General features: G+C 30.6%; 2 protein-coding genes across 2 annotated transcripts; one reads left to right on the top strand and one right to left on the bottom strand.

Annotated features, from left to right (window-relative positions):
• The first annotated feature begins 756 nt into the window (after positions 1 to 756).
• On the top strand, positions 757 to 3,173 carry LOC108576943 (protein ecdysoneless). Its single transcript, XM_017940019.1, has 5 exons — positions 757 to 1,021; positions 1,093 to 1,586; positions 1,665 to 2,166; positions 2,244 to 2,442; positions 2,512 to 3,173. Exons 1-5 carry the CDS (start codon positions 766 to 768, stop codon positions 2,930 to 2,932), a joined length of 1,872 nt encoding a protein of 623 aa, XP_017795508.1. The 5' UTR covers positions 757 to 765; the 3' UTR covers positions 2,933 to 3,173.
• Positions 3,174 to 3,590: 417 nt separating this feature from the next.
• On the bottom strand, positions 3,591 to 6,132 carry LOC108576937 (tether containing UBX domain for GLUT4). The gene is made up of 7 exons (XM_017940012.1): positions 6,012 to 6,132; positions 5,870 to 5,925; positions 5,544 to 5,793; positions 4,999 to 5,400; positions 4,573 to 4,930; positions 3,735 to 3,900; positions 3,591 to 3,663 (listed from the first exon to the last, which is right to left on the bottom strand). The coding sequence occupies exons 1-7, from the start codon at positions 6,096 to 6,098 to the stop codon at positions 3,591 to 3,593; spliced, it is 1,392 nt and encodes a 463-aa protein (XP_017795501.1). The 5' UTR covers positions 6,099 to 6,132.
• Positions 6,133 to 11,480: the final 5,348 nt, after the last annotated feature.

The following is an 11,480-nucleotide window of genomic DNA, read 5'->3' as shown; positions in this document are numbered from 1 at the left end:
AGTTTACAAATTACAGGATTACAGTTACCTATTAAATTGTTACTATTGCACTAAATTTTTCCCTAGATTTGTGCATTGGTACAATTCTAACAAAGTAAAAGCATACAGTAACTCTTCTAAAATAAAACAAAAACTTTAATATTTTCTGGAATTGTACATAACAAAAGAACGCTATATGGTCAAATATAAAATATGTGGTACTTCATAGTAAATATAATTAATTAAATACTTATTTTCAATTACATATCACTTTAAATTCACTGACTTTAAAACAAAAATCGTTACAATATATATATATATATACATTGACTGATTTTAAGTATGTCTAACAATGTGTACTTGCCTAAGAGTAGAAAAATAATTTTCTTCTATACGTAAGATATTGAATGCTTTAATTAGTTTTAAACTGTGATTCAAGAAATATAAATTTAGTAATTTGTGTTTTGAAAATTATAGCAACATTTTATAATTATCTTAAATATCAGTAAAACGATTGCAAAGTATCAATATCTTGATAAATTTATTCAAAAAATTTAAATAAATTACGTATAAATTCAGAAGAATTAATTTGTAGAATTTGGAAAGCTTAGTACACTTGATGGAAACATTTTTAATGTTAAAAATTTATTATCAATAATGATAAATACTTATGAAAACTTGTTACTAACTTCTTTATAAATATGTATAAAACTTTGCTCTATGTGAAATAAAATAAGAACTATTAAAAGTGATTTTGATTAAGACATTAAAGATATTAATGAAATCATGGCTTATACAAAGATATCTAACGTTAAAGAGGATGATGTTCTCGAATGTTTCCTTTATCCAAAAATTTGTTATGCAACACCTATGGAGACTATAACAGAAGAAATACTTTTGCAAGAAATTGCAAAATTCAATGAAAAAATTGCACTATATATTAAAAACTATATATGGCATCATGATAGTTTAATTTTTCATCCTAGAACAAAGCAAGCACTATTATTAGAACAACTTATTGAAAATTCAACTACTGTAGAAGGTAAAATGTTATTCTAATTTTGGAAATAAGTGCAAAGATTATATATTAATCACAATTTTCTTTTGCTACAGAGAAAAATGTATTACCTCACATTTATGTACGTCTACGTTTTGATGAAGACATAAGTGATGAATGGTTTACAGTCTTTCTAATATATAAACTTACACAGGCTTTTGATGGATTAATTGCTAAAGTTATAGATTCTTATGGAGAATTTCTTTTAATTGAGACTGCAGATGTTTTACCTCCATGGGCTAATCCTGAAACATGTGAAAACCATGTATTTGTATATAATGGAGAACTGCACATTGTTCGTGAAAAACATAAGACATTTTTGGATTTATTAAATAATGTTCAGGAGAAACCATATCTTTTTAAAGCTCCTGAAAATGTACAAAATGTTTTAAGAAAACGTATTAATATTTACCCTGATGAAATCAAGAAAAGACATTACAAGGCTCGAGTTTTTTTATCAGAGAAAGCAGTTTCAATACTTCGACAAGAACCAGCATTGGTTGCATTAGCTATTCGAACCATTTGTCATTCCGATCCACTTGAAAGAAAGGTAAAAATTTAATGTGATTATTAGAGCTTGCATAAAAATAAAATGTAATTTATTTTTATAAGATTTTATATGTTATAGGTTTGTCGTGCTATGAGGTATTTTCCTCCTGAACAACGTGTTATGGTTAATGTAAAAATGACAAAATGTTTATATGCAATGGCAAATCATTGTCGATACACAGGAGATCCAAGAACAGGCTGGAATATACCACCAATAACTTGTTCAAAGTACAATGCTCATATACTTGGTATTAAAATAGCATGTGGTCTAGAAATGTTAATTGCTCGTGCAAATGAAGAGCGTAGAAAAAAAGAAAAGAGAACACTAAGTGATCCTTTGAATGAAAAATTAAAAGCAAATGAACACGTTTTAAATGCATATTTAATGCGTTTAGAAGCTAGTGGTTATTTTAGAAATTTATTAAAAAGCAGCCAAGAATATGAAAAACTTCTAAATGCAGCAAAAGATTATTATCTCAAACATTTAAATCTATATTCTATGACCAGTGTTAATAAAAGTGATGCTGAAATAGTGTTAGAAGCATGGGAAAACATACAATCTAACGATGTTGAATTGCATGGTAATGTCTTTAAATTAATGTTTTATTTATAACTAATTAATATTTAATTGCTACTTTATGTTATGTTTTGTACATAGCTCAAGATGAAGCTACATTAAGCCCTGCAGATAGTGATAGTTGGTTAAAGGTAGATCCAGTGCAGTTAGAAACATTTTTAAATGAACATTGGGAAACTGCTAAAAACGATAAACATGAACAAAAATCGTTAAGTCTTAAAGAGAAAGTACAAATATTCCTAAATCAAAATAGTGATATTGATGGTGTACAATTTTTGGAGTAAGTTACATATATTACAGTTTTAATAATATTACTGCAATGAATACAATTTATACCTTTGATTTTCAGAGATCATTTAACTGAAGCCGAAGTGATGCATGACCCAGAAGATAATGGAAAAATTGAATTTGATGCAGACATATTTGACTGTACTTTACGAGGTATATTAGATTTAGTTGTTCCAGGGAATGAAGGAGAATTTGAAGGAAGTTCAGAAGGATCTTTGGGTGAAGATGATGAAGATAAAGGAAATGAAATGGATAAATATATGCGATTATTACATTCAGAATTACAATCCGAAATGGAAAAAGATGAGAATTCTGAAATGAATAAAAACTCTGACATTATAGAAGATAATTTGATGAAAAGTATTACTGAAGAAGCAGGTGGATCAGGACCAACAGGAAATATAATAGGTGGACCTACTCGACGATTTATGCATTTGCAGTTACAATCACCTACTAAAGTACCACCTGACTTACAAAGTTAATAATTTTACCTACACTTATATATTTATCAAATCATATTAACATCTGTTAACATTCGTATTGATTGTTCTATACAAATAAAGTATAAATGTTTATCACAGTAAGACCTCGATTAATCGGCTTAATTGGGAGACAAACAGATCGGATGAATCGAGACCCAACGGATAATCGCAATCTGGTTAATTGAGGTCCTACTGTACTTTGAAAAAGTTTTAGGGTGAATGTTTTTATCTTATATCAAAAAAGCACACAAAATAATTTAAATTAAGTAGTATATATAAATTACTATTTTAAATGTTTTGTTTTATAAGCTATTGTACAGTATTTGTGTTACATTTTATACTAATGTTAATTCCTTTATTTGTATTTCAATCTTTCTTGTACAAAATTATATTTAAGTACATTCTTGAATGTAATAATAATACGTGAATGCATATATTTATTTGTTTATATATATGTACATGCTAAAGTATCATTATATTAAACTTTGAAAACTTATCAGTATTTGTTGCTAATAACAAGAATTAATTTACTACTTAAATAATGTATGCTACCACTTTGGAATTTTTTTTTTCATTTAGGGATTCATTAATAGTGTATGTAACTCATATCAATCTATGTATCATTTGTAATATTTTAATATCATTCATTTTTATATCTTCACACATCGTTTGCATCATTCATTTCCGTGTCTTCATCTATTGCGTGATGTTCTTGGTTTATCATTGACATTCTAAAAGTAGAAAAATACAGTGTATCAACTGGTATTTGTATTTTAAACAGTTAACATTAATTGTCACTCACCTAATTTTAGTCACCTGCATTTCAACTTTCTTAGGATCTGTAAATTTTTGTTTTATATCCAATTTGAGAGCTGATGGTCCCGAATAATGAATAATAGCAGATGGAACTAAATTTTCATTAATTAAATGAGATTTAGGATCTAAAATACGTTTTGGTGGAGTAGTAACTATTGAATAAAAAAAAGTTTGTTTTTAATATTTTGTAAGAATAATATCGTATATATTTTTTACTTAAATCAATAAGAAGCATACAAGGTGATCTAGTAATTAATGTCATCTAAGTTTTTCTAAATTTATAAAAGAGTAAAAGGGTATAGCCAAATAAGCATGGCAAAATTGCTTCTAAACTAAACTGAACTTGTGACATGTCAATTGATAGACCTCTGACAGAAGTCCCCTACCCCTATTATTAAGATAGTTATAAACTGAAACATGATTTATAATTTAAGCTCGATTTCTTTTATTCTATCGTATAAAAAATTATGAAAAAAATTAGAGATACTGTAGCCAGTGGGATACACGCGAGTATATATTTTTACAGTTTTGACAGCCTGTTGTAATTATTAACTTGTAATTGCTCCAAATTATTCGGAAAAGTGCGTCACAGTTTAAAAAAAAAATAAAAATTGATATTTTTGACGATTCCGTGCGGAGAGAAATTTATTTATATAATCAATACACGTTTTTCATATATGAAAGTATGAAAGTTATCTAAAGTTTTTAAAAATCTCTATTAAATTGTGTGTAAAAAAATATACCCTTTTATTAGAAGAAACACATTCAAGTGGCAATGATATTTAGATTATTGTACATATTTATAAAATATTACTTTTACTTACAGATTATAAAGTCACTATTTGCATCAATCAAATAATTTTTTATAAAATCTTTAATTGTTTGTACCCTTTCCATTGGTCGAAATAAACCTTGAAGAACAAACTCATCTGGAAATTGTATACGGATTATTGTGTAACGATATTTATGTAATTGATTCAATGTTTGTTTGTCTTGATTTAACTTTCGTTGAACATTTGTTAGAAGCGGTGCTTCTTCTAACTGTTGTCTATAACGTTTGACATCTCTCAATAGTATCTTTGCATCGTCAACTGTTAAATCGTAAAAATCATCTGGTAATTCATCTCTAAATGTTCCTTGAATCGAAGCTTGATTGAATACTAAAGCATTTCTTTCACCTAGCTACAACAAAAAAGGATATAAGTTTCAATATAAAAAGGAATTGACATTTTCATATGGGTAAATCTTACAAATTCTACATTATTTAAGTCATCTATTTCCCGCTTATTGCATGAGTATACTAAAGTCTGCTTTTCAACACAGTCATCCTTACTAGTAGATGGTAACATTTGATTTTCTTTGTCTCTTTGTGTACTTTGAGAACATTCTTCCAACTTTTTTAGTTCATGTGTTTCCTCTTTTAAAAGTATAGAATCTGATGTTTTGTTAGTATCCATTGTTAATGAACATTTATTTTTATCATTTTGTTTATTAATATTGGCATTTTTGTGAATGTTCAATGTTTCTGAGCTTGTTGAAGCAATAGTATTCATGGTTTGAGGTTTTCTATGTATCACTCGTAATATAGCTTTACCATTATTAAGTCCTAATGACTTTAAAGTTGTATTTTTTAAAGCTTCTGCCCCAGAAATCTGTAAAAATAATCAAATAATTTTAAATAACTCCTGTACATTGTCTTTATTTAAATTTTGCAATTATATAAATAATTTGTAATAAATTCAGTTCAATTTATGTAATCAGTTGCAAAATGAAAGCATTATATATGTATTCATACCATCTGATGCATGTAGACTAACATAATTTTTTCAAGATCTTCATCAAGTTTTACATTTTTCAAAACTTCGGTTAATGATGTATTAGGTATAAATTCGCCCATAAGTCTTTCTCCATTTTCTAATTGAATACCTATTGTAACAGCTGAAGTAGAACGTATCTTTTTACATGGTACCACTTCTAATTGCGCATTATTTGCTAAGCCAGTGAATCGAAATATAGCATTAGGATCCAATATGTGATTGAAGTGTCTACAAGTTAAATAGACAGTTAAAACTTATACTGCTTTTGTATTTTACATTAACTTATCTTCATAATAGTATTTACTTGAGATCATAATCATCTGTGTTATATCCATGTTTCTTACAGACCTCTTCTAGTATCTATAAATTAGATATTTCACTTAACATTTATATAAGCAACAAAATATAACATTTATAAAAATAATTAATTAATGATTTTAATTTACTTGTAATATTGTGGTATTTAGTGTGACTTGAACATTTTGCCGACGACCGTTTGGCGCAAGTACTATAACATTTCTTTTTGTAGCCATAATATGTCGTAATTGTAATTGCTTATGAAAATCAACTGTTTATATTAATCGTCTATACATTTATGACAAAATTTCATTCAAACTGGATAAGATTAATAATAATAATACATAATGTTAAAAAGAACCACAAATATTACACGATAATAATAGGTTATAACCTCTGGATATGTATGTACAATCTTTAGGTATTAAAAGAAAAAACACAATATTTTATTTAGAAAGGATATTTGTTATAGAACTTATTAAAAATTATTTAGTATGATGTATTATCAGATTATTAATGTGCATATGGATTAATAACTTTTGCACGTCATATGCATACTAAGGAACATCAGTCTTTACCGAATCCCTAGAACCTAAAACTAAACAAACGCACAGCCACGATGGTCCTATGTGAAATGGCCTATGATGCGTAAAAGAGATGCGCAAAAATCGTTTCAATACCAGTCGTCCAACAGATCGCAACGAAGAGAATGAGGCGTTTATTTGGTGTCGGTAAATTGGTAATTGACATACCGACATTATATTTGGTATTATTACTGTTACGTGGGTTCTTGGGGAATTTGAGGGAATTGTCGCCCGTGGAGCACTGAAGCGTGGTACTCTGTTCACGATGATTTTAGGAAGTTAAATGAATAAGGAAAACTAACGTTGAAACTTTTAATAAACTAATAAATAACTTAATAAATAACTTGACTGGAACAATAATTAACGAAATGTTTAACTATAATTTTATTACGAGATAATACGTCTGTGCTCTTTGAACGAAGAAAATTGAATTGAATGTTCAGGCGTCGTTGACTATTATTTATAATGTTTACAAGCTTTTGTTAAAATAATCGTCACCAATTAAACTAAAGATTTTGTATAAAGTTATCTAAGGATGAATTTGATTGATTCTCAAGAGGTGGATGAATGGGGAAGAGCAAGAGGAGAGGTGGATGAATTGGCAGAGCAAGAGGAGGGGTGGATGAATGGGAGGAGAAAGGTGAAGAGTTACGGGACACTCGTGAAGCAAAAAAAATACGTTTTGTAAATCTATGTCAATTATACACACGCTGAAAATTTCATCGAAATCGGTGGATGGAGAAACTAGCGACAGGCATCGAAAGATGTAAGAATCTGCAGATTTATTACAGTTTTACGCCGAAAGTCGTGATAGTGCGATTTTCACAATCTTTAACCGTTTGTAGCTCATAGAAACATTAACTGATTTCGATGACATTTACAGCGTGCGTATCATTGACATAGATCTACAAAACGTATTTTTTAAATTTTCATTACGAGCTCAGATATAAAAGTTGTAAAAACGACCTTCGCTATTTTCTTCGCGATTCCGACTAATTGCAGTTTTTTCACAAAAATTTATACAAACGTCGGAATGACGGCAAAAAACTATTTCTCTAAGCCTTATAAAACTAGTGGTGCAAAGTCAAATTTTTTTGACAGCGATCGATAACCAAGAAGTCACGCGTACGCGTCGTTTACGATAGCGCGCGGATGAATCTCTGTTCGCTGTCCCTCAGCGCGGGCGCTACGGGCGTTGTGATTGGCCAGTGTTTTTCGTTAATAATTCGAAAACGAAGTTTCAAACTACATTTTGGACAAGGAAAAAGTTGTTCAGAGTCACCCCAGCAACCCCCCATTTCCAGATCTTCGAAGAGTTACGGGACACCCTGTATTTAGTAATACAGAAATGAGTAAGATAAGGAAAGACATACGGGTAGACAAGGATAGCACTAGAGAAATCAGTTAGACAAGAAGAGAAAATGTTTCAGACTGAACTAACGCCATCTCGCGTTTGGCTACGCGAACTAACGACTCGTTACTCGGAACACAGAATGTGAACAGAGGTATTAGACAAGGAACGCACTACTGTGCGAGAAGGACAGAGAGAAGACGCTTTCCATTGGCTGACGAACGTCCGAGCACCACCAATCGCGGGCTAAATCAAGTCGGTCAGGGAAAAATCATTAATAACTCATTAATTAGGGTGATATTGTGAACTTTTAAGATTGAAGAATATAGTGTGGACCTTTAGCAACTTTCATATATAGTTTTTAATGCAGTAGATCCTTTCAATAATTAGTTATTAACAATTTTAATACGTGATGCCGGGACCGATACCGTTTACGGTTATATACGTTTACGGTTTTTAAATAATTTCATAGCTTTCTAATAAATTCCCATGCAACTAACTATATTCATCTGAAAGGCAACTCCCTTAGCTACATTCTCATATAATTTTTATTAACATATTCGATTTAGTTTAAGAGTTATTAAGCATTATACGGGAGAGTTTCCTATTCATCGTACTCGAGTGTAGTCAACTGTTACAAACAATTGCTAATATCTAATAAACCACACAACTTACAACTACCAAACTAATTGCAGAATGCAGATAAAAGTCCATTCTACATTCCACATACTTGAAAGTGCATAATTAGTTTCGCACTTTTATTGAAATAACGAAAATATGTTACGCTTGAATGCGATGGGTGTAAACGGGAATAATACGTTTACGGTTTTTCGATAATTTTATAGCTTTCTAATAAATTCCCATGCAACTAACTATATTCATCTGAAAGGCAACTCCCTTAGCTACATTCTCATATAATTTTTATTAATATATTCGATTTAATTTAAGAGTTATTAAGCATTATACGGGAGAGTTTCCTATTCATCGTACTCGAGTGTAGTCAACTGTTACAAACAATTGCTAATATCTAATAAACCACACAACCTACAACTACCAAACTAATTGCAGAATGCAGATAAAAGTCCATTCTACATTCCACATACTTGAAAGTGCATAATTAGTTTCGCACTTTTATTGAAATAACGAAAATATGTTACGCTTGAATAAACGGGTGTAAACGGGAATAATACGTTTACGGTTTTTCAATAATTTTATAGCTTTCTACTAAATTCCCATGCAACTAACTATATTCATCTGAAAGACAACACCCTTAGCTACATTCTCATGTAATTTTTATTAACATGTTAGATTTAATTTAAGAGTTATTAAACATTTTTTAGGTGAGTATTACATCCGTCGTATTCAAACGTAACATATTTTCGTTATTTCAATAGAAGTGCCAAACTAATTATGCACTTTCAAGTATGTAGAATGTAGAATGGACTTTTATCTACATTCTGCAATAAGTTTGGTAGTCGTAAGTTGTGTGGTTTATTAGATATTAGCAATTGTTTATAACAGTTGACTACACTCAAGTACGATTAATAGGGGACTCTCCTGTATAATGCTTAATAACTCTTAAATTAAATCGAATATGTTAATAAAAATTATATGAGAATGTAGCTAAGGGAGTTGCCTTTCAGATGAATATAGTTAGTTGCATGGGAATTTATTAGAAAGCTATGAAATTATTGAAAAACCGTAAACATATACAACCGTAAAGAGTATTGGTCCCGACATCGCGTACTAAAATTGTTAATAACTAATTATTGAAAGGGTCTACTGCATTAAAAACTGTATGTGAAAGTTGCTAAAGGTCCACACTACATTCTTCAATCTTAAAAGTTCACAAAATCATCGTAATTAATGAGTTATTAATGATTTTTCCCTGGCCGACTTGATTTAGCCCGCGATTGGTGGAGCTTGGACGCTCGTCAGCCAATAGGAAACGTTTTCTCTCTGTCCTTCTCGCACAGTAGTGCGTTCCTTGTCTAATACCTCTGTTAACATTCTGTGTTCCGAGTAACGAGTCGTTAGTTCGTGAAGCCAAACGCGAGATGGCGTTACTTTAATCTGACCTATTTTCTATCCTTGTCTAACCCTATTCCCTTCCTTGTCTAACTCATTACTCTAATGCTATCCTTGTCTACCGCTATTCATTTCCTTGTCTCTCTTCGCTAGTGCTATCCTCGTCATCCCTATTATACTTAATTGATACTCATATTTAATTCTTAATTGCTTTAACGTTACTAATAATGTAGACAGTAAAATACAATTTCTGGCTTATTTTCAAGTACTTCAATTACAGAGTAATTAGTATTTTTTGTTAAATGACCATTTAGATGGTTGTTTGTAATCATTGGAAATCTTAAATAAAGTTATCGTATGCTTCAACTTAACAAAACAACTTAATATATTAATTTTTCATTGAATTAACCATAACATTCAGTGGATTAGTGAAAAGTTGTTCGTAACTTTTATTCGAAATTAGATACATTAATATTTTTCTCGCATGAATGATGATACTGTGATTACAGGTGTTTGCTATCCTTCTCCATAGAAAATTCTCACTTTTGGAAAGAGATACCAAAGCTAAGGACTACGCGTACCCGCGTTCACTCTGATTCTCACGAGTACACAGAGCGGACTGCGTGTACTACAATAGTTACATACTTACACAGTACCAGAGAGACGTTCTGAGATGCGAGCGTTTTAACTTGAAGTACTTACAGTTCGTAAGATAAAATACCCTAATTCTAAGATAGAAAATTGAACACTATATACGCGCTTCAACTGTAACACCAGCCTCTCTCTCATTTAAAATACGAATGCTTCCTGTAGATTTGTCGTTGTCAAGTGGAGAGGGAAGACCCGCGTGAGAGATCTCATTTCTCGCCAAACTTGTCCTACGCGTAGACCCTACGCACTGTGTATTGTTTTATGGTCGGGCACACGTAATTGCACATGCAACATGGGACCACTAAATTGTGGTCGTGCGTGTATTAACAGTAAGAGATGATAGTATAAGTATTACACCGCGAGCTCAACGGTTTCCTCTTAATGTGTGACATTTAATTTGTGCGAAAAATTTATAACAATTTGTCGTTGTGAAAACGGTGCGTTTGTGACATGTGGGTGCTTTTTCAATCTTATCATTGATATCGATTATTATCGATTTGGAAGAATTTTCGAAACAGTAGCATCTTCGCTGTATAACGTTCGGAAGAAAGTGAGCTGTTCAAGAAGACAAGTGAACAACGATAGAAAGAAAATTTCTTCCTCTTAGATCTCGAGATAATCGATGATTTTTCGATGGAATCTTATATCCTTTTTCTACAGCTGGCAGAGTTTAACAACTATAAATATATAACGTCTATTTAATCTGAAAATATTTTCATTCGAAGTACCTATTAAATTAAACATTATTGGCCCTTACGTTTCAGTAAAAGTGTATGAATTAATTATGCTATCGGTATCTCTTCGTGAAAATATTCATTAATCATTACTGTATTTATCTTACGTGCATTCTATAGTACAAACACGAAATTCTAGATTATAAAATGGTAAGAAACATTTTTCTTCATTTATTTTCTGCACGAGCCTTATTGCACAATAATTAGATTTTTCCTGCAATTTCGGCTTCTTGAATACATAAGAAACGTACAGCTATGCGAAATCGTGCA

The sequence above is a fragment of the Habropoda laboriosa genome, unplaced genomic scaffold, assembly GCF_001263275.1.
Source record: "Habropoda laboriosa isolate 0110345459 unplaced genomic scaffold, ASM126327v1 scaffold541, whole genome shotgun sequence".
NCBI classification, from domain to species: Eukaryota; Metazoa; Arthropoda; class Insecta; order Hymenoptera; family Apidae; genus Habropoda; species Habropoda laboriosa.
The sequence above is the reverse complement of the archived record's forward strand: the minus strand, read 5'-3'. Positions and strand labels throughout refer to the sequence as shown.

Excerpts from the sequence above, each read along its gene's own strand:
- LOC108576937 (XM_017940012.1), bottom strand. The coding sequence starts at position 6,098 with ATGGCTACAAAAAGAAATGTTATAGTACTTGCGCCAAACGGTCGTCGG. Across the intron at positions 5,794-5,869 it reads ACAGATGATTATGATCTCAA|ACACTTCAATCACATATTGG; the intron begins GTAAATACTATT and ends TTTAACTTGTAG. Across the intron at positions 3,901-4,572 it reads AAATAGTGACTTTATAATCT|TTACTACTCCACCAAAACGT; the intron begins GTAAGTAAAAGT and ends TTTATTCAATAG.
- LOC108576943 (XM_017940019.1), top strand. The coding sequence starts at position 766 with ATGGCTTATACAAAGATATCTAACGTTAAAGAGGATGATGTTCTCGAA. Across the intron at positions 1,022-1,092 it reads AAATTCAACTACTGTAGAAG|AGAAAAATGTATTACCTCAC; the intron begins GTAAAATGTTAT and ends CTTTTGCTACAG. Across the intron at positions 2,443-2,511 it reads GATGGTGTACAATTTTTGGA|AGATCATTTAACTGAAGCCG; the intron begins GTAAGTTACATA and ends TTTGATTTTCAG.